This window comes from Urtica dioica, chromosome 7 (genome assembly GCF_054948205.1).
Source record: "Urtica dioica subsp. dioica isolate 48M chromosome 7, U.dioica_male_clone48M_v1_H2, whole genome shotgun sequence".
Lineage (NCBI taxonomy): Eukaryota > Viridiplantae > Streptophyta > Magnoliopsida > Rosales > Urticaceae > Urtica > Urtica dioica.
In genome coordinates, this window is record NC_142762.1 from 34,035,563 (window position 1) to 34,058,526 (window position 22,964).

Here is a 22,964-nt window from a genome sequence, read left to right on the forward strand (position 1 = left end):
TATTTTTATTTTTCATTAATCAAAGTTATGATGTTATCCATATTATTTCTCATTTGAAATTTTTATTTTTTTTATTTTTCGTTAAGTTTCTAATTTTTATTATGGTTTTCATATTTACCTAAAACTATAAAATCCTTTCAGAAAAGTCCTTTGAATATAATATTAACAATAATTATTTAAAAAATATGGAAATATGGAATTCCATATTCCAGTCCAACTTTTATGGAAAATAAAATTTGGAATCCATAAAAACTTGGAATGGACTCTTCCATCCCATAAAAAATTGGGAAAGTATTTTATGGAATTTGGACGTCCATAAGCACAGGATTGCTGACCTACCATAAAATTTTAGAATCGTTCACGAAATTCTTGAATGCTTGAAAAAAAAAGAGGCGGCTTTGGTTGTCCTTCTTGAGATTATTAATAACAACCATGGCAGCGGCATCAATTTCTTTTATAATTTTGTGATCGAGTTGTTACGAAATTATGTATTTCGTGACCGATCTATCACGAAAATATGAAGGGTATCACAATTTTTGCACAAATCATTTTGTAATCGAATTATTAAATTTTAAGTTTTGATTGATTTTTTTGAAGTGATATGAATTTAGTAATATTCAAATCTATTGAGATTAGCAGAGTAGCTCATAAGTGTGTGTGACTCAACTCGTGTTTTGAATTTTGATTTTTCACGTAAACCAGTTTAGCTTTAGAGTGATTTGGGTACATTTTATTTATTTATATTACCACCGATGAATATCCTTTCACATGCATTATACACATGTTGTATATGTGGAATCCGGGAAATGGGATCCCTTGGTCCCTCCCATATTTTGCGAGAAATGGAACTACCAGAACCGCAAAAAATGGTACCAGGAAATCTCAGAACCATTTTTCACGTTACCGGAAATTTCTAGTACCTTATTTTGCGTTTTGGAAATTCTCATATTTCCCATAATTTTTTTTTCTCTTACTTTAATCATGAATGCAATTAAAAAAATCCCATATTTTTCAATTAAAAAATACAACTTAAAAAAATGGTACTCAATGATGTTAAACGGGGATCCCGATTTTGTCCTATTTTCCGGATGGTTCCGGGACAAAAGTCGCGGTACCAGATTTTATAATATGATTTTTTTCCATTTCATGCACGGTACCAATAATACGGGAAATGAGGTCCCGCGGGATCTCATATAGCCAGCTTTACTCATGATATTAATCATTCCACGTAGTTTATCTTTAATATTATCAAATATATAACTGAGGATCTAATTTTTTTTTCTTAGAGCTATTACGATCTAATTGTGATTTTATTAGTAAATTAAGTGCATAGAAAATCCGTTTATGTAATTAAATTAACTAGATGATATCATTAAGTATATGGGACGATACCATAATATTACTGAAGTCTACCACTGATAAATATCATTAGAATTACAAAATCATTTCACCATTCTATTTATTATTTCCTTAAACTCCTTTGGTGATTGTGCACAAACATTCTTTGTAGAATGAGATCATATCACAATGTTTAATTCAGTGAGTACTCCCAGTTAAATACTAGACCTATTCACTAAGCTTAATATTGAACCATTATAATTCACAAACCTTTTCATTGGCTCCACTAACTCAACGCATTGACATGAAAATCTATCGGTTCATATGCTATAATTTTATACAATATGCAAGATCTATTGAATACCTTTCATGATTTACCCTTGATCCTTGATGAATATCACTAATTACAAGTAATTTAAAAATCATTTTTTCATCCTAGTTATTATTTCATCCAACTCTTTTGTTGGTTATGCATAACCATAAGCATTCTTTGTGGTGTTGAGCTACTCTTTCATAGTGCTTGAGTGTTCTTTGCTGAATACTAAGCCTAATTAATTTATCAACGCTATCAAGAATAAACTTTGATGTGATACACATTGCATTTCAACAATCTTATTTATGAATTACATATATATAAGACTCATAGCTCCAACACTACTAAGTCATTTTATCAACTACCTAATTATAACTTCGTGTAGAAAAACCTTGATCAATGACTCATCAAGTAAAAATAGCTACCCATAAATAATTATATCTCATTTAGGTATGCTCGACTTTAATACTTAAAAGAATCGAGTGTATACTTAAATATACACCCACGTTAACTTCTTTTTTTTTCATCTATCCTTTATTTTTTAAATACACTATAAACCAACATTTGTTATGTAACTATTTCATCATTTTTATACATAAAATAATATAATTAAATATAGAATGTTGCATATAAAATTAATTTATTTTATCTAAATAGAAGAATATCAAACAATTTGTTTATAACGATGTCAAATAATATTCGAGATATAATTAATTTTCATTTTTGTATATTTTTTTCAACATAAAGTAGTATATACTATATTTACAAATATATATAAAAATATATATATAAACTTATTTTGTGTACATTTGTCATGTAAGCCCCTCTGTTTATTCCTTTTTTTTTTGCAGTATACCCTACAGGAACGATTTACTTATCGCTACGCAATTACCCTTTTATTCCCGAGAAAACCCCAATAAAACCCTTGCGTTCAAGAATATACCCATAAAATTTGAGCAATAGCAGTAAGTAGTAACTTAGTCCTTGGTTCTTATATGTAAGACTACAATTTTATAGTTTATACTTTATACACACAAAATTTGTGATCCAACATCATGATAAATGAATATATACAGCTCATTATTATGTGAGGAAAATTGGGAGAAGCGTTAATTCTGCTTCTCTTGCTGTGTGTGTATTTAGATAATTGGTATGTATTGCCTCTTGTTCCAGAAATCTTTCCTCTTTATGCCTATCTGTCTGACAATACCGACTCACTCCACGAAAGCATAAAATCTCTGATAACACTCGGGAAGTCTGTGAGCCACGAACATTGCATTGAAACATAAAAATAAAATATTAATAAGAGAATATATAAAACTGTTTATAGAATGGGCTCTCGTTTGTGGGCATTGTTGGATTAGAAAGCTCAACGAAGCGGAATCCAAATAATCATCAATAAATAGAAATTATGTACCTCTTACTACTTCCACAGCTACCGATGGCACGTCAATCTCATCTTGAACTAGTCGATATACATCTACAAGCTGTAAAAAGTGGATTTGTAAGTATAGAGTAGCTTTTTTCTCGGAAAAGAAGAGCGAATATCGATATTAAATTTGCTTACTTCTTGAATGTGAAGCTTTGAGTCTTCGGTTAGAGCGAGAAGAAGCTGTCTGCGGATGCCTTCGTCGAGAAGGATTGTGCGAGCTCCGTCTTTCATGGTGTCTGTGAGGTCCAATTTCATTTGCGAGTCTCTTGTCTTTTGGCTGCTCATTTAAACAGCCCGGGAAAATATTAACATCAGAAAAATTATTAAATCTTAAGCAGAGCAATAGAGAGATAGCGATGGAGAGTTGTGAACGAGTGAGAGAAAGAAAACATACGTTCCCTTCACTTGTAATGCCGGATTTCTGCTCATCTTGGCCACGTTTTCTTTCGCAAGACTAATGAGGTTCTCGAGACGTTTCCACTGGAAAAGACCATCTTTGAACAGAACCTGAAATGCCGAGTTTGTTATTAGGAGCAGTTTATAGTCACCAGAAACTATAACGGCATTCAAAAGGAAAAGAGAGAAAAAAGGCTTGATTAATTAGCCTTCTCGGAAATTGTAGATTCTAAAGAGAGACATAGAGGAATGGTTTTGAACTGACCTGTATAAGGCGTTCTCGTAAAGCAGGGTTTGGATCGGTTAAGAGACGTTTCGCAATGTATGGATAGGCAACCTATTTGAGGCAAATAATGTCAGAATATTTCGGTATATTAACTTGAAATTTAATCACAGCTAAAAGATCTTAAAAAAATTGAATCTATATGAATTGTCATCTACAAACATGCTCTGTATTAGGAGAAAAAGTACACGAAACCATTGTAGGTCCTAAAATATAAATATGTTTAACCCCTGGGGTCTTAGCTTAAGGCTCCATTTAACATTTTAACATGATTAACTGCACAGATACGAAAATGTTCCTACCTATGAACTAAAAGAAACTGCAAATAAATATATCATACCTCAAGAAATTTAAATTCCGGTTTCAGGGTGAAACAGATGCCCTCTTGAGTCAATAGAGAACGAATAACAAGAGAAAACCTCTCAGGGATACGAATAGGATAATTGTAGACCAATTGGTTAAATTTCCCTGCAACACAAATTGCAAAATTATTCGCTAGCTGCTTTCTGTAAGTGCAATATATTACTAGCAAAAACTTTAAGAACTACTACTCTTGATGGACACAACCCCATAATTCAAGGGACAAAGCGACACAACCCCCATTATTCAAGGGAATATAGATAATGTATTCTTAACAGAATAAATATGAGGAATATATTTTTTTTTATATTTGGTGCTTTAAATTACCCGTAACACTTCGGAAATTGAAATCAGAGAGCCCTTTCCCGGAAGAATTTTGCCAGATTGCTTCGAGGGCAGGAATAATAGGAGCAACCTCAGTCCCAGGAGCCAAAAATCCAAGCCTGGTGAAGTCATTGGCCATTTCCGCATAGTCCTCGTTAACAGCATGGACCACAGCATCAATCAAAATCTGCTTGTTTTGCTGAAAATAGAGAGAGGGCAAATAAGAAGCACAAAGATGCTAAACCCGATATAAAATTGGAACGGGAAATAAAAATAGCGAATGGTAGTATCTTCTCTTTGCAAGAACGTAGTTTACCTGACTAAGCACAGCAACGTTACCGAAATCCACATATGCAATGCGCCCATCCCGCATAGCAAAGATGTTGCCAGGATGTGGATCTCCGTGAAAGAGTCCAAACTCTAGCAATTGTCGCAAAGCAGCACTTACACCAACAGTTAAAAATCCATCGACATCAATGCCAGCTTCTTTTATTGCCTGAAACACGTTGAGCATTAGCAGAAAAGAATGTGACACTTCTGTATTTGCCGAACAAAAATAAAAGAGTTGTTGGCACTTGGCTGGCATCACTATTCTGACGACGATACCTGCGGGTCAGTGCACCGAATTCCATCAATCCATTCCATCACTAAAACTCGCTGTCCGGAAAGTTCTTTGTAAACCCCGGGGATCTTTACAGTTGGATCATTTTTGAAGTTCTCAAGAAAATCTTCTAAATTCCGAGCCTCCTGAGACATTCAAATTAGGAATTTATCAAAGACTGCATGTGCCAAAAGCATCCATACTGATCTGTCAAGTGTAACAATAAAGTTGCCAACCACCCTCCTATAGTTAGTTATGAACTTATGATAAAGCATATTGGACTTGCCTCACATCAATGTTATAAAACATGAGTGTCCCTTTAGACAAAGACCTGGTAAGTTTTAAATTTATGCTCTGATGTAAAACTACTAAATTTCAAAAGGGAAGATCTGAAAGGTACCAAAGTATAATCAAGTTCCTCCAGAAGCTTCTCACCGAATTCATCAACTATCAGCTCGGCATTGCAGCCCAGCTTCTGTAGACTTATTCCATTCAAGAACGAAGCCAAAGTGCGGAAAAGAAAAAGATCCCTATATATTATGGGCTCAATCTGCGGCCTTTGGACCTGAAATTGAGGTTGATCATCATGCCATTAGATTCTTTTAAAAATGGATCCAAAGGTGGTTGTTTTTCTTTATCAGATCCACTTGACAAGCTTCATACCTTTATGGCAACATCCTCGCCAGAGCTACGTAATGTAGCCCGGTAAACTTGACCCAAACTTGCTGCAGCTATTGTCTGTGATGAAATTTTACTGAATACTGCTTCAAGGGGTTGTCCCAATTCCTCTTCAATTATGTTAAAAGCAACCTAGATAGTTGGAAAACATAAATTTGTTTGTCATATTGACATTTTCAATCACAAAAAGAACCAACATGGCAGAGTTTTTTTTTTTTAATTTTTTTACCTCATTAGGGAAAGAAGGAACATCATCCTGAAGAATGCAAAGTTCATTCATGTAATCTTCTCTGATAATATCAGGTCTGTTTGCAAGAACCTGTCAAACAGTAAGAAGACCAAGCATCAGAGAGATACAATGGCACGGGTATTTGATTCCTTGCATAACCACATATTAAATTTTGTGACTTATAACAGCTGATTTCTAAATACTATGACTCCTTGAACATTGGTTCGGTTCAATGAGTGACATTCGTGAACATTTTGGAAATTCGTCAAGAAAATATCAATTTGAGAAAGACCTGAGAAACCTGAGAAAGACCTTGGTAAACCGGTCATTAATACCAATTTGAGTATAAAATTAGTAATTAATCGAGTGTTTAAATTTTTTTTTAAGTTGGATTAAAAGACAATGTTCTGGCAGTTATGTATCCTATCACAAAGATGGCTAGACAACCCAAAAGTGACAACAAAATGTCATTGCGAAATCAAATGCAAACCAACAAATCAAGGTTATGAAAGTTCGATATGCTTGCACATTACACACCTGACCGGCTTTAATAAAAGAAGGTCCTAAATCGCATAGGAGATTTCTGAGCTGACGGGCGCGGAATGGAACAACCTCTTCATCCCTTCCGACCAAGAAATCGTACGTCAAGGTCGACCAATACAGACCCAAACTCCACACTATCTCTACTCCTCGAAGAATCAGAGAAACCACAGCTCCTCTAGATTCCAACACCTTGCTTCTCACCTACTCAAAGAGACAACAAAAAGGAAATAAAAATAATCGCCTCACTCGAGCCAATCAACTAAAACAACAATCTGATAACCAAAATGATCAATTTTTTTCTCCTTCGAGTGTTCATCCCCATTCCAAACTTCCAATTTTGAGCCTAACAGACAACTAAGACTAATTCGCTAATATGACGGTCCAATTTTAAACAATTCTAACCATTTGAAACTCCACAAACACGACAAAATATACAAACAGTAGCAGAGACGATCGTACCGTTTCAGGAGTGTACTTTCGGAACGGAACGCAAACTCCGCGCTCAAAATCGAGCTGCTCCATGGCGGCGCTGGACTTCCCCGTCACCAAATCCGCCGTCGCCGAAGTCCGTCTCGACGTCGCGCCACCGGCGGAGCTCAAAACCTTGAATCCAAAGCATTTTCTGTGGCTGATTTTTCCACTCCTCCTTCTACGATCGCTAATGAGTATCGGAACCGTTCGATTGATCGATAACTGAGCTGTGCGAGAGCAATTCACGGTGCATAGCATATCCATCTACTGGTTTCTTGTTCGTCTCTCGTTTCTATGTTGCAGAAGCCGAAGAAGAAGAGATATAACTTATATGATGTTGTCTCTTTTGTGTCCGTACAGCACTAGTGGAGAGTCGTTGAAGAAGAAGGAAGAGGAAACTTTAAAATTCAGTTGATTAATATTTTATATAAAGTATTATAATAATACGAAAAACTGGACAGCCACACGAAATGCAAACAAAGCTATTATTTTGTTCCTTTATTTTTTAATTACTCGACTTTATCGATGAATTTTGCTTGGCTCATAGTCATAGATGACCGAACCGTCTCGGCTTCCAACTCCAAAGTTGTGTTGGAAATAAACAACTCGACTTCGTAAGAGTTATCCATTATCATGTGTTGTAACAGGTGACGTAAACGGTTTTCTAAAAAGAACATCAATTGCTGTACTTAAAATGAAATGATACTTTAAAAAAAAAATTGAGATATTAACACGAATATTATCATTTATTTGTGTGCATTTACTCATTTTTAATCAAAACTAAAAATGCCTTCAAAAAAAAAAAAAAAAATCAAAACTAAAAATTGACAGATCTATTATTAAGCTTTACCTGTAAAAAAAATTTGTACCCTTAAAAATCAATCACATTTTAAAATTTGAAAAAAAGAAGTTGCGTCACTCTCTTCTCCCTCTTTTTTATTTTCGTGCATTTTCATTTTAGTCTCTTTATCTCTCTCGCCTTCGTCCATTTTCCGTCTAAAACCAAAACAAACCAGAAAAACTCTAACCTTTTAATTAGCGAACCCAATGACAAAGCCTCAAAAAGGGAACTCGAGCAAGATTGTTCAACTTCCGCCGTCCACACTCCGTCGAAGCCCTAGGTCGGCGTCGAAAATTGAAGGAACAAGAAAATTGCCGTCGTCTCTTAAGCGAAAGGCCACAGACGCTTTGTCTCTCGAGCAAAAAAAAAAAAAAAGGAAGGTCATAATCTCTGCCCAAGATCCCGATGTTTCCGCCGAGAACGATGACATGGTCATGATGAAGCTAAACATGAGAAGCAAAGACAAAGGGAAATCTTATGTTATAGAAGAGGCAACGTCAAAACTCATTGCGAAAAAAGTATGTATTTAGGATACAAACCCATTTGGTGGAAAAGATGAACAATCTGTTTGTGCATGTGATGTTTATGTGAAAAATTGTTGTTTGGTTTTAGTGTTGATGTGCATGTACTGTGTTAAAAGAACGGGTTACATGTATTTACTCATGTTTATGTATCACGAAATAGGGAATTCGGGATAGATTAGTTACGAGTTAGGTGATTTCGTGACATATAGGTCACGAACTGGTCAGTTTCGAGACACTTGAATCACGAAAACAACAACTTCGTGATAAGCATGTAATTGACTTTGATTGTTCTGTAATTGACTTGTTTGCCAATGTGATGTTTTTGTGTAAGGGTGGACACGCTAATTTCTTGAAGAAAGTATCAGAAGGTGTAGTATCATTTTTCATAGGGGAATTGATTGGATAATTTCCTAACCATGTTATCCCCTCGCAAGCCAGAGGTACATGCCTTTTTTCCCAATCCTGTTTTGGGCAGTTTACGGATCAAGAAAAGATTGTCCGATCATCTTCGATCATGAATCATTTGATCACGAGGACCGGGAGGTTTGAGGGTGGTGAAGTTTCTGACAAACTCCTATTCGAGATAGGAGGGTGAGTTCAAGAATTCACAAGAAAACACTTCCAGGAAATGACATTTCTCAAATTCGTTGAAAAGTACGATGAGTTCACATTCAAGAAGGAAGTTGGGTCCAAGAACGTCTACGAAACCATTTATCAACTCCCATTTACAGGAGCAAGTTGATTAATTCATTTATCCATAAAAGCAAGTAATGACCGATAGAAAAAGAGGTAAAGTACCTCAAAGTCTACTTTCTAGTCAATGTCCTCCTTGGTAATGAGGTAAAAATGAAGTCCCTGAATGTGGATTTTTTAAGCTTTTCGAGGACCAATATAAATTAAATAGCCATCCTTGGGGAAACGTGGTTTGGGATTTCTTCGTTTCGAATGTCCGGAAGTTTGTAGATAAGCTGGAGCTTCCATCGGAGGAATAGCATTCAAAGGAAAAGAAGATGAAGATCCACCTTCCCAGTTTCCTGGAGCCGCTTCAAGTATATGTATATGAGTGTTTGCCATTCTTGACGGCGATAAACGTTTGTGAGAAAGTATCTACCATAGCTCGGCCATTATTGCATCGGTGGAAGTCTACTGGCGTCCTCCTGGAGAGAGATATGAAGTTAATCAAGTTCCAAGAGGTAAGATATTTAATTTCCAAGAGATATGATTTTTTTTCTTCATGTTTTTCTAGCTATTTTGTTTACTTTTTGCTATTTAGATAACTTTCCGAAAGCTTGGCTTCTTTGTGGTCAAGACGTCTAAAGCCCTTGTTGATAAACGACTTCCAAAAAAGGAAAAATTAGACGACCTTCAAGCTGAAGCTGAACCTCAACCGGATAATAATTCATATGAGATAACAATTCATAGTATATAGCTTAAGTGGTTTCGTGACTATTGTCTCATGAGATATATATTTCATGATTGTTGACTAGCATGTCACGTAGTACATGGTTTTGTGTTGGATTGACCACGAGATCATGTATTTCGTGACATTTCGGTCACAAAATTATCTTATTTTGTAACTGATGCTTCATTATTATGATGTTGTTACTGTTGTCGGTGGATCGAGCGCGCATCAAACACGAACAATCGCTCCGATGCGACTCGTTTGAGATGATTCTACCATATAACCATATTAATGCGGAAAAATAATTAATTACGCTGATCATAAGCTAATTAAATTATGGTTATAATTAACAAGATCTAGTTATGTTTAATTAATTTAATTCACGAGAGCATATAAGTCAAGCAACCGATATAAGAGTAAACGAGTACTTAAATTGATTTTCGGTTCAGCTACAGAACGCTCCAATCCAATCGCGTACTCCTTGCGTTGTCTTGATGAAGGACTCGAGGATGACACCTTAGTCTTCCGAAACGTAATCTCCGAGACGAATAAGAAAGATGAGTAGGCACAGTCTTTATCTCACTAGATCACGAAACTAGGTGTTTCGAGATCTCTCTCTTATTTTACTAAGAATGGAAACGAATTTCCGAGGGGAGGAGAGGCAGAAGTGCACGGCCAAGAAAGGCTGCAATGCACGAATTTTTCTCAAAAAATATGCTTAAAATAATTGCTTATTTTTGTCTTCTCATGAACCCCTATTTATAGTAGTAAAAATGAGATATTCATGGAATCTTCCAGAATATTTTATTTCCTTTTATTGTGTTCACACTAGTGGATTAAATCTAGGCCATTGGATCTCAACAAGTGAATCCTACTTTTTCTCTCATCCATCAGATCAATATCTATGAGATATTATTCTTTTATTTAAATAGAGAATAATTTATTTAGTGAGATAATAAAGGAGAATATATTATTCTCCTAAATATTCTCATAAATACTTTCTTTTAAATAATGAGAAAATATAGGACAATATCTTATATTTTTTTCTCTCCTTTATTTAAACAACTAAAGAGAAAATATTGGTAAATACCAATTATGTATTTTCGAATTTGATGGCACACGGCCAAGGAGATTTGCGCAAACCCTAGTGCCAAATAACCAAATTCGAATTTTCCATGTGTGCAAGGCCAAATTGCTTAAAACCCAATTAATCATTTATTTACTTGGTCCAACAATAAACAAATAATTAATAATTGTTTATTTACTTGATCAAACAATAAATAAACAATTCTACCATAAATATTTATTTAATTCTGCGAATACCCGTTTTCCAGAATTAATGCTGTCAATCACAATTACAGCAAGTGAGATTAATAATGATAAACATTATTATACGAAATTTCTTATCCGCCTTTATCAGAGCCGAATCGGGGACTATGGACCTAGTAATAGGAGCTTAACAAATCCGATGAAAAAGACGAAATAGTCCTTTCTCTTTTGTCCATCGATTCGTCTAATCTTGGTCAAATACTCCACCTTGTAACCCAAGACTAAACTCTCCTTTATACTAGAATTATATTTACTAATCGTGACGAGTGTCCACTGATATAGTTAGTTCGTGATCAAGATCCTCCAGGTTCAACCCGTGTCAAGAGAAGTCAATTTTTCCGTTATACTTCTCTTGATACATATCAGCCCTAAGCATTGTTGCTTCCCCAGCGAAAGATTCTTCGAAAGTGCTAGCAATCTATTGGTTCTGGAATCAACCCTTAGGTGAGAGAACATTAACCTTCTTTCAGGAAGGCTGGATTCCGTATCTGTAAATCATTTCCCACTCGAATTATGCTCTGAGAAAACTCCCAAGACATAAGCTGTGATTAGCATGAATAGCTTTTTAGCGAATGAGTCAAAGAGCTCAGTAACATAACCCAGTGTCCATGATCAATTCAGGATTTAGATCAAGTCTTACTATGACCATCATAGTGACCTCGGTTAGTGTGTCGTAACGGTCCTTAAACGACACATCTACACCAAGACCTGTCCAAGTCGTACACTTACCACAAGTGTAGAATGCTCTCACATAGTGATCAGCCTTCACCTATGTGTTCCACATATATGACTTTAGATATAGCTTTCCAGGCGTATATCAGTCATCGACCTCATTTTAGCTCACCGCCCGAACTCAGGTGCCCAGCACGTGACTCAGTTTAATACGGAGGCTATGGAAGATAGTTGTTATTGATTCTAATTGTTTAGAACTTAACCCACTAATCATATAATGCTAATAAAGTAATCTTATTATCGAATTTAGTAATCATTTATTCATTATCTTCAAGTGGGCAATATTATTCCTAACAAAAAATGCATTCATTTAAAGGATCACGTTGTCGTAGGCTCCAATATGAAATAATGGTTTGATCAGCTGCTATCGGAGAGAATCGACAATGATATTGTCGTTACACACTGCATGATAAGTTCAATATATTTTTTTGTAACCAAAGACTTTCTCCACAATAATTCACATTCCATTATTTCTTGCTCATGTCTAATTTTACTCGAATGAGTTCACTTTACTCAATGACCTCTATAATTTCATGAGAAAATAAATAGAGGGTATTTGTATCATTTTGGCCAACTTAGGGTTTTATATATAAGATTAAAAACATAAGGGGCAAAACGTGAATTTCTACTATAACAAAGGGTCGTGTTTGTAATTTTCGCTTAAAAAGCATGAAAACTCGGCGGGAATAGGCTAGGACGGTCGCTTTGGCGGGAAAATGTTCTGAATTTTGGAGCCAAACATGTATAATAAATTATCATTTTCTATATTTTATAAAACTGCATATTCTTTTTCATCTATAGCGCAGTCTCATTCAGATTCTCTCTCTTTCTCTCTCCAAAAGCCCTTAGTTTGCATTTTAGGGTTCGCAGTGATGTTCTCCGGCAGCCAGTTCGACGGTGGCTTCACATCTACGCTGTCGTCTCAGCCGAGCGACGCTGCTCCGTCGTCGACAAAGGTTAGAGAAAATTCTTACACTCTATCTCTTGTTTGGATTCCGAGTAAGTGAGGGAAAAGTTTTAATGCACGAACTATGTCTTTTGAAGGAAGAAGATCTGCGTAAACAGATTATATAAATGTAATTTTGTTAATCATTAGCAATTTTTCAAGCTATTCAAGATTTTTTTTTTTCCTCCTTGTGAAGTGTTTGATTTTAAAAATTAAGAACTTTCTCTGAAAATTAAAAAAAAAAACTACTGTTTTCCACGATTTTAGTCCTCCAATGATTTTCCATTTCCTTTGCCAGGGTCGCAATACTCTTGGGCTGATTCCAGTGACTGTGAAGCAAATAAGCGAAGCCTCTCATTCTGGTGAAGAAAAAGCAAGCTTTGTTATCAATGGCGCTGAAGCTTCCAATGTATTGCCACTTTTTTCTTCCCATGAATTTGCAATATGCGTTCTTAAAATGCCTAGAGAATTGGACGGCAACATTAGATTCGGAATTAAATTTGTTTGTGAAACACTGGTTTTTGACACCAACTGGTATAGGTTACGCTGGTTGGGATGGTTTCAGAGAAAACTTCAAGAAATACTGACGTTGGTTTCTTCCTTGATGATGGAACGGGACGGATTAAATGCATAAGATGGTAGACTTTTTCAAGTTAGATATGTTTGATATCGTCAATATATAAAGACATTACATAGTTTACATATAGAGATAGTTGTATATACAATTTTACATGTAGATATACTAGTTCATATTGAAATCTCTGTTTAATTTGTTATCAGGGTGAATGAAGGTTTCGATACAAGGGAAATGGAAGAAATACAGTTTAGTTTCAATCTTTTTTTTTTTTTTTTTATATATATGGTTTACAATGTTAATGATATAGTATTTTGCTCAACATCTTTTATGGTCTTCTGATCTAACTTGTGGTTTTTCTTTCGCAATAGAGATGGTATGTACGTCCGGGTCAATGGACACTTGAAAATCTTTCAAGGAAGTCGACGGTTAAATGCTTTCTCTGTCAGGTAAAGTACAGCTTCGCTCATTCATTATGACTTGTTACCATCTAATCTATTCATTGTTTTTCTCTCTAGTAAAATGTCCAAATATGAGTATGCGATTTTTTGTTGTTGGAAGCTAAATGGATGATCAAAGTAGTGTCGATTTTGTACATGGTGGAATCAAGTTTGTGAATGATTGCATGCTGTTTTGCAACTAAAGTAGTTTCTTGCTCAATAATTTTGCACGGTAAAATTAAAAATCCGAGGAACCCAATATAGTTTACCATTAGACTGCCTTACCATCTTTACCCATCTTGTATTCTTCACTTTCTCAAGCCGAGGACTAGCTTTTACTGTCAGCAATTATTATTCTATAAGGTGCTTAGGGTAAGATACCATAGAGCAAATGTGTTTCCTTGGTTTAATATATTCCCTCGGCACCAACTTTTTTTCCAGCATAACAACTTTCACCGCCTTTGAAATTTCATAAAAAATTATTTGTACTAAAAAATATTGTTTGATGTCAGCACCAAACCACTGGATTAAATCCCCTATGCAAATCATATTTCCGTAACTCAGGTTAGCATACATATGATTCTGGGTTATCTAGCCATTACTTCTGTTAGGTTTGAGTAGCGTTACTTTTGTTGACTATAAGCCAAGCCTTCCCTTTCCATAAGACCTACACGGACACAAGGAAGGGTAGAAGAATATCTGCTGTACTGTTTGCTAATTTGTAGTGTGATTGCAAATGAGATCTATTGTGAAGTGAAAAATGTTTTTACTGATTGGCATGCCCTCTGTATTGATTCTTGGGTCTTAAGTTAGTCGAGTTCAAATATATTAGTTTTTATAAGTTTTGTGTCTGGTAATTAATATGGTAATCCAAACCTTCACGAGGTGTCTGTAAATATATACACATACCTTTGATAATGCTTAAGTAGATTATTCTTACATGTATCAGGCCAGTGACAAAGTTTGATGAAGTTTCATGCCATTATATTGAATGTATTCACAGCTACTTGCGGAGTTCCAAGTCCCAGGTACTGCCTATGAACTCACTAGCATTTGTGCATAAATCGTAAAATAACCCACAATTTTGGCTGATATTAATTTTTATGTGCCGGTGAACAGCAAGGTAATGCTACCACCACAAGCACTCAGCCTCAGCCTTCTGACGCATCGTTCATCACTCCCGCCAAAAGCGGATCAAATGGATCTCATCTCACACCAAGTCAGGTATGATTTATACTCGAAACAAGGCTTATTTAAATTCTTTCGCGGTCGTGATCTAGGTCTGACAAATGTTTCACTTGTTTTTAAATTTTTTTTTTTTTTTTTTTTTTTTTTTTTATAAATCCTTTTCAGCTATCCACGCCAATCAATTTTGATGCGCAGAAAGGCTGTGATCAGCTGATCATTGACTATCTTGAGCTTCCTTCAAGCAGGTAGTTATCCCCGAATCTGATTTTACATATATTTTATATTTAGAATTATGCATAACGTTTTTTTTTCTCACGTCGAATGATTTCATGTCCCTTCGTATCCTCACTCTCTGTTGATTTTTGATTCCAGCACGAAGGAGAAGGGGATACACAGAGATGAAATCTGCCAACAGCTAAAACTTCCAATGGAGAAAATCATGTACCTCTCTCTCTCTCTCTATGTTTACTTGTAAAACAAACTTCCCAATTCTAAATTTCTCCCTTGTAACTTGCAGGGATTCAATCAGAACTCTTGAGGATGAAGGTCTGATATATTCTACAATTGACGAATTTCACTTTAAATCAGCCTCTGCATAGAGGTCGTATCATCAATCGAAATGCTTGTTTGCAGTTTATGTATATTTTCATTTGGCCGATAAATCTTTTATATATGTTATATGTCCTCCGAATATTAGGATGCTTCTAATGGGATAGTCGATAGATAAACAGTCAGAGCTTACTACTTAAACTGAGTACCTTATTTTGTTGAATTGGAGCTCTACTTTTGTTTGATCCATGCAAAATCAAATAACTTTTTCACAGCCTGTGTACATAGAAAAAAAAGAAAATAGTATGAGCTATTATATAGCCGAATAGCTATGGACGAGTATATAGCCACTCCATACAGCCACTCACCACTTACTTCATATAGTCTAGAAGACATATGAAGAGCTCAACATGTTGCTGCAATTTAGCGCCGATGTAAAGGTTCAACAACAACAATGTGAGCATATGACCATCATGAGCTTTCTTTGGGGACTCCCTTCAACCTTTGAAACTGCAAGGTCTCAGATCATCTTTGGCATCGACATTTACTCTCTCCAATAAGTATTCAGCCGAGTTCTTTGTACGTAGGGACCCCTACCTACTCATGACATCGTAGCCTTGCTATCTCGGAACACGTAGGATTCAAATCGCTCTCCTAACTACAAACTCGGAGGTCCACGAAATTTTGACTCTCGTCCTAAAGAGTTCGAAACGATCACTTTTAACTATTGCAAGAAACCAGGCCAAACCAAGCAAGAATGTTGGAAGCTCCTATACAAGAATCAGAAAAACCACCCGGCTCACGTTGCATACGCATCCGATGACTTGATTCGTGTCCCTGCTGATGAGTATGCCAAATATTTCGAGTACCAAGAATCACTAAAGAATTCAAACCCTCTGTCACTGCCATTGTCGAATCAGATAATCCAAATGCATGCCTCATTTCCTCATCCTCCAAATGGGTCATTGATTCTGGTGCACAAATCATATGATAGGTAATTTCAAACTCTTCTCCACCCTGACACCTCATGCTTCCGCATCCACAGTTACTTTAGCCGATGGATCTCCTTCAAATGTTATTGGCTCGGGCACTATCACACTCACTCCTTTGTTATTGTCGTTTGACTTACATTTAACCAATTTATCATTCAACCTCTTGTCTGTTAGCCAACTAAAAAAAACATTGAATTGCTCAATCTCATCTTTTCTCGACTCTTGTGTTTTTCAAGATCTCATGACAAAACAAATTATGGGTAAAGGACATGTATTTGGAGGTCTCTACATTCTCGACATTCCAAATCCATTGCTTGTCCTAGCGTCACATGTACCTTTGAAGAAAATTGTCGTTTAGGCCAACCTTATCTTCCTCTTATCAAGCTACTATGTCCCAAATTTCGCTCAGTTTCCTCATTAGACTGTGGGTCATGTCAGTTTGCTAATCATCATCGCCTTAGTTCTAGTCCTAGAGTCAATAAGCGATCTAACGCTCCTTTTGAGTTAGTTTATTGTTTGTTGTATCCAAACCAGGGTTTCGATACTTTATCACTTTTGTGGATGATTTTTCTCATGTAACTTGGTTGTTTTTAATGAAATCTCATTAAAAATTGTTCTCATTGTTTTGTTCATTTTCTGTGGAGGTTCGTACCCAATTCAATCTCTCTATTCACACCCTTCGTAGTGATAATTCCAAACAATACAATTCCAATTAATTCCAAAATTACATGGCCCAAAATGGTATTCTCCACGAAACCTCTTGTGTTGATACTCCGTCCCAAAATGGAGTTGCCGAGCGCAAAAATCGATACTTTCTCGAAACTGCACGAGCCTTGCACCTCGAAAATGTCTAGAAGGTCACACATAAAAATACCGCAGGATACGACAAGTCTGAATTCGGATTGCACGAAGACACAGTGAAATCCGAACATAGGCAAGAACAAATTTCTGGAGAAGGTTCAAAAACCAAGTGACGAATTTCAGAAACCCATCGTGGTTTATATAGGAATTTGTACATGTTCGCGAATGCTAACGATGAATAGTCGTAACTGTACGTTTGAACGGCGATTATAGTCACAAACGACACGACCGTTGGCCAAACGGCCGTTCGTTTTCAAATGACACAATTGTTCGTTCAAACGGACACTAAAAAATAACCACCATACTAGATGAGGCGATCGTTGGTTAGGAAACCGCCACGATGAGAATCGAACCGCGTCGTTCGCCAAACTCGCCATGATGAAGTGCCTAAGTGCTCCTACAAAGAGTCACTAAAGCCTTTATGCCAGAGCCCGAGCCCGACGGCGATGGTGATGCCAACGTCGCACTCGTGGTTGCTTGCGCAAGCAATGCGTGAGAGAGTGACAAGTGGCACTCTCTAGGCTGCATAGCATTTAATAATGGTTATTAATTAGAACATATATAATGAGCTCAATTCCTTAATGTTTGTTTTATGTGGGACTCTTTCCCATTTAAACATCTATCATCCACAATATAAATATTTTGTCCTTTATTGAATAACCAATAAAAAAACCACCATTTATTAAAAGAAAAACCTAATAATTAGCTTTTTCTAACAATCTCTTACTTGTTCAAAAAGACAAAATAAAATTCAGAAGAAAACAAAGAGTGTTAGTACATATAAGTATCTTTTGATTTGAACTTATCATTAGTAAAAGCAACACAAAATTTTATCGGAAGTCGAAGTAGCTAGGATTTGAACTTATTATTTCTTGTGACAAAATCGGTGTTACCCTACATACACCCTTTAGAGTTCTTTGCCTACAACACTCGCTTAGCACAAGTAATGGCAATGTGCTCATCATGTCTCATGAATTTTTATGAGAGAAACTACAACTCTCAATTTGAGACGACACCATCTCAAAATTCACATAGGAGAAGTTCTTACAATATCTTTGTTACTTAAAGATACTTGCCCTTAAGACTGAACTTCATTAAGAGATAAAAAAAACTCAACCTCTAACTGTAACAGCCAACATTATTGTATAATGTTGCGAATATCCAATTCAATGACTTGTTTTTATCCATTGAACATAATGTTAATAATTTCTTAACGTTAGGTTGGGTTGTCATCATCGTCGTATCACAGCTCAAGGAGTTTAAGACCCATACCTCTTGAGGTCGTTTTCACAAAATCTCTTGCGAGAGGTTTAGTGAAAGGATCCACTATGTTATATCTTGAATGCACAAATGTGAGTAAAATGATCCTATCCTTGATCAATTTCCTTACATGGTCATGCCTTAAACTAACGTGTTTAGACTTTCAATTATACATTTCCACGTATGCTCTTGCTAAAGTGGATTGACTATCACAATGCATTGACATGGAAGATACATTGTCTTTAGCCAATGAGACTTCAAGTAGAAGATCCCTCAACCACTCAGCCTCTTGACCTGCGGGCCAGAGCCACAAACTCTGATTCCTTGGTCGAATGAGTAATACACGTTTGTTTCTTGTATTTCTGAGAAGTTGCACCTCCAGTAAGTGTAAACATTCATCCTGTTGTAGATTTGTTATCTCCAACAGTCGATATCCAACTCACATCGGTATATACTTCTAATAAGCTAGGAAATTGTTCGTATTAGATGTCAAGAGTCTTGGTCGTCAAAAGAAACCAAGAATTTTTCTTATAGCCTTCCAATGCCGGTACTTGGATTGCTAGTAAATCAACTCATTTTACTAACAACAAATGCTATATCTGGTCGAGTACATTGCATTAAGTACATAAGACAACCAACAATACTAGCGTATTCCAATTGAGCCACAACCCTTCCATCATTATTTTCAAGTTTGACACTTGGATAAAAAGGGGTGTTCGCTTTGAACTTTAAATGTTTGAACTTGTCAAAAACTTTCTCAACATAGTGCGAGTGACTAAGTTCATAACTCCCACTAGTTCTTCGTGCCTTGGTACCCAAAATAATATCAACTTGTCCAAGATCTTTCATTTTGAATATGGAAGATATAAACCTCTTTGTTTCTAATATTCCTTTCACCTCCGTGCTAATGGTCAACATATCATCTACCTAGAGACATGTGAAAATTACAATGTTACCACACATATTTGTTTACAAACACTTATAAGAAACGTTAGGGACAAACCCATTAGAAAGTATGACCAAGTCAACGACATTTAGGGGATTTGTTTAGAAATTCTTAGAATAACTAAATATAAAAAAATAGCTTTAGGAAAGCTATGCAATTTAGTCATTTGAAACTAATTAATCAACAAAATGCACAATATTAAGCTTTCGAAAATATAGTTAAAGTTACGTCGTCAATTTATTTTTTATATCAATATTTTTTTTTACGATTTATATAACTAATTTATCACTTTAAAAAAAATTTAATCATTAGATAAAAAAAATTATACTTAATATTAGAAATTTACATATTTTTCATAGACAAATCCTGCTATTTTTTTTCTTTCAAATATTAGGTTTAATTTAATAATTTTTTTATCTTATGATTAAATTTTTTAAAAGTCATAGACTAGTTATATAACTCATAAAAAAGTAATCTTATATAAATAAAATAAATTGACGATGTAACTTTAACTATATTTTCGAAAACTTAATATTGCACATTTTGTTAATTAATTAATTTCAAATGACTAATATATATAGCTTTCCCTAAACTTTTTTTTTTAAATATATATATTTAATTATTCTAAGAATTTATAAACAAATCCTCCAAATGCTTTTTTTTAACTGATTAAATATGCTACAAGAGCCACTAAAGTTTTTACGCCCGAGTCCGACCCCAACGTCGCGCTTGTGTTTACTGTTATTCCGATATTTTCATAAAGTAAAAATGACACTTCGAAAGCAAAAACGACAAGGCACACCCAAACATAATGCCCAATCCCACAAGTAAAGTCATTTGGTCAAGACTCGAGTCAACCGTGGCTCTTTCCGACAACCCAAATTGGCCACCAAACATGTCTTGCCGCAAATACATATTGGCCACAAAACATGTTTTGTCGTCAGCTCACTTTTATCACAAAACATGTCTTGGCGCCAACCCAAATTGGCCACAAACATGTCTTGCCGCACCCCTAAATTGACCACCAAACATATCTTGCCGCCAACACACATTGGACACAAAGCATGTCTTGCCGCAAACTCATTTTGGCCATAAAACAAGCTTTTCCGCCAACATGATGACGCCGCCAATCTGATGGCGTCACCAACCCGATGACACCACCAACCCGATGACACCACCAACTGGATGGCGTGATCAACCTGATGACGCCGCCAACTTGATGACGCCCCTAACCTGATGGCATAGCCAACTTAATGACGCCGCCAACCCAATGATGCCGCCAACCCGATGATGCCACCAATCCAATGGCACCGCCAACCTGATGGCGCCACCTACCTGATGACGCCGCCAACCTGATAGCGTCGTCAATATGCCAACTCCTTCATTTTCACCAACCGCTATGTTTCCGCCAACCTTCCTAGCCCCCAAGTCCCTGCCGCCAACTCCATCTTGGCCGCAAACCTCTTGACGACAACTATCATTTATGGCCGCCAACCTCCACCTAGACGCCAACTCAAAGTGCCTCTAACTCCAGTTGTCTCCAACCCCGAACCATGTCACCAAGACACTATGCCGCAAACTCCAAATGGTCAAATGCTCAATGGTGCCGCCAACTACAATGTTCCACCAAACTTGCCGCAACTCTCTTGTGTCACCAAGAGTTGCCGCCAACTCTCTTGTGCCACCAAGACTTCCCGCCAATCTCATTCCACATGGACAGACCATGATCCACAAGCCTCTAAGGCTCAAACCAAGTGCCTCATGTGCCTCCAAAGCACTATAAATACCAATGTCACTCTTATTCCAAGGTAAGTTCTCTAAACTTATAAAAAAATCTACACAATTGACACAAGAACTTTCTCTCTCAAAGAAAATATAGAGACGAGCAGAAATCATTCACCAAGAACATCATATAACACGACTAATATTGAGCGTCGGAGAGCGCGTCGAAGGAAAACCCTATTCATCCCTCTAGATTCACGTTTTCTTGTGCTTAGGTGAATGTGAAATGATTTGAATGCTCGAAGAGGAACACGAAGGAATTGAAGATCCAAGAACAACTCGGAGATCCGAAGACTCGACGACTAACACGAAGAACACAATCAGTGAAGACTTGGAGAGAAGATCAAGGGGTTGAAGGCAAGTCTTGGAAAATGCCTCGTGGGTTGAAGGCACGGTGTAGGAAGAGGTTTCACAGGTTGAAAGCAAGGTCTCGTAAAAGGTTTTAAGGGTTGAAGGCAAGGTCTCGAAAGAAGTTTCACGAGTTGAAGGCAAGACTTTGGGGAAAGGTTCAATGGGTTGAAGATTCAAGGGCTCAAGAGCTCGACGAAGAACGTAACGAACAAGAAGGACGCAGAAGATTCGAAGCTCAAAGACTCTAAGACCCGAAGACTCTAAGATCCGAAGACCCAAAGACTTGAAGACTCGACGATCCAAAGATTCAAAGATCCGAAGAACACAAAGAATGAGAAGATCCGAAGACTCGAAGATCCGAAAGCTCGATGATCCAAATATTGAAGGATCCGGAGACACGAAGATTTAAAGAACACGACGAGAACGACAAGCATGACGAATGTGAGAAACATGAAGGAGATTCATTGACGAGATGAAGACGACGAGAAGAGAAGAACTACACCACACCTAACTTACGTGCGATCATAGGGTCCGGCTCTAGATCGAACCACGGATGGTTCTGAATTCTAATAAAAAACACGATTAACGCTTACTTGCGCAAGTAACGCGCAAGAGAGTGACAAGTGACACTCGCTAGACTCCATAACATTTAATAATGGTTATTAATTAGAACATATATAATGAGCTCAATTCTTTAGTGTTTGTTTCATATATGATTCTTTTCCACATATATATCTCTCTCATCTATAACACACTATACTATTTCGCCTTTTAATAAACAACTAATAGAAAATCACCATCTATTAAAAAAAAATAATTATTAATTAGCTTTTTCGAACAAAAGTACGAACAAATCAGATTATTATTATTTTATATCATGAATATAGTTGGCATATTTCTGGACTCGCATAGATTCACTTGGGTACACAAAGCCTTTATGAGCGATTGATTTCGATGAATATGGTCAAAAAGGCATAATTCCAGAAACAGCTACTAGTATTCCCTGTTTTTTAGCCTGCTAGATATTTACTTATTTATTATACCTTATTTTCCCAAATAAATAAATAAACTTCTTTCAACTTAATAAGTATGTGCTAATTTTGGCTAATAGTACTACACTTATAATATATCATAATTTTGATCAATAGTAATATTTCTAAAAAAATACACAAAATTAAGGATTGGTGTTAATCTAGAAACTTCAAATGACAGTGACATAATAGGTCCTAAATCACATAATATGGACACAAAATAAAATCATGTCTTTTATAGATTATAA

At 36.2% G+C, this 22,964-nt stretch overlaps 2 protein-coding genes across 2 annotated transcripts; one reads left to right on the forward strand and one right to left on the reverse strand.

Moving 5' to 3' along the window:
- Positions 1-2,581: 2,581 nt before the first annotated feature.
- ACDO1 (Protein kinase superfamily protein) lies at positions 2,582-7,425 on the reverse strand. Its single transcript, XM_089621059.1, has 14 exons — positions 6,957-7,425; positions 6,492-6,698; positions 5,955-6,044; positions 5,711-5,857; positions 5,448-5,612; positions 5,053-5,193; positions 4,763-4,942; positions 4,450-4,645; positions 4,103-4,230; positions 3,745-3,816; positions 3,478-3,590; positions 3,219-3,360; positions 3,069-3,138; positions 2,582-2,908 (listed from the first exon to the last, which is right to left on the reverse strand). The coding sequence occupies exons 1-14, from the start codon at positions 7,230-7,232 to the stop codon at positions 2,844-2,846; spliced, it is 1,992 nt and encodes a 663-aa protein (XP_089477185.1). The 5' UTR covers positions 7,233-7,425; the 3' UTR covers positions 2,582-2,843.
- Positions 7,426-12,580: 5,155 nt separating this feature from the next.
- Positions 12,581-15,767, forward strand: LOC149390972 (replication protein A 32 kDa subunit A-like). The gene is made up of 10 exons (XM_089620256.1): positions 12,581-12,752; positions 13,041-13,151; positions 13,283-13,380; positions 13,523-13,564; positions 13,688-13,765; positions 14,706-14,784; positions 14,876-14,980; positions 15,110-15,189; positions 15,317-15,385; positions 15,462-15,767. The coding sequence occupies exons 1-10, from the start codon at positions 12,669-12,671 to the stop codon at positions 15,541-15,543; spliced, it is 828 nt and encodes a 275-aa protein (XP_089476382.1). The 5' UTR covers positions 12,581-12,668; the 3' UTR covers positions 15,544-15,767.
- The last annotated feature ends 7,197 nt before the right edge of the window (positions 15,768-22,964 follow it).

Bases quoted from the DNA above. Each gene is read 5' to 3' on its own strand.
- LOC149390972 (XM_089620256.1), top strand. From the start codon at position 12,669: ATGTTCTCCGGCAGCCAGTTCGACGGTGGCTTCACATCTACGCTGTCG. The intron at 13,565-13,687 runs GTTTAGTTTCAA...CTTTCGCAATAG, and splicing joins AGGGAAATGGAAGAAATACA to AGATGGTATGTACGTCCGGG. The intron at 15,386-15,461 runs GTACCTCTCTCT...TGTAACTTGCAG, and splicing joins CTTCCAATGGAGAAAATCAT to GGATTCAATCAGAACTCTTG.
- ACDO1 (XM_089621059.1), bottom strand. From the start codon at position 7,232: ATGGATATGCTATGCACCGTGAATTGCTCTCGCACAGCTCAGTTATCG. The intron at 6,045-6,491 runs GTGTGTAATGTG...ACTGTTTGACAG, and splicing joins CTTTTATTAAAGCCGGTCAG to GTTCTTGCAAACAGACCTGA. The intron at 2,909-3,068 runs GTACATAATTTC...CGTGGCTCACAG, and splicing joins AGCTGTGGAAGTAGTAAGAG to ACTTCCCGAGTGTTATCAGA.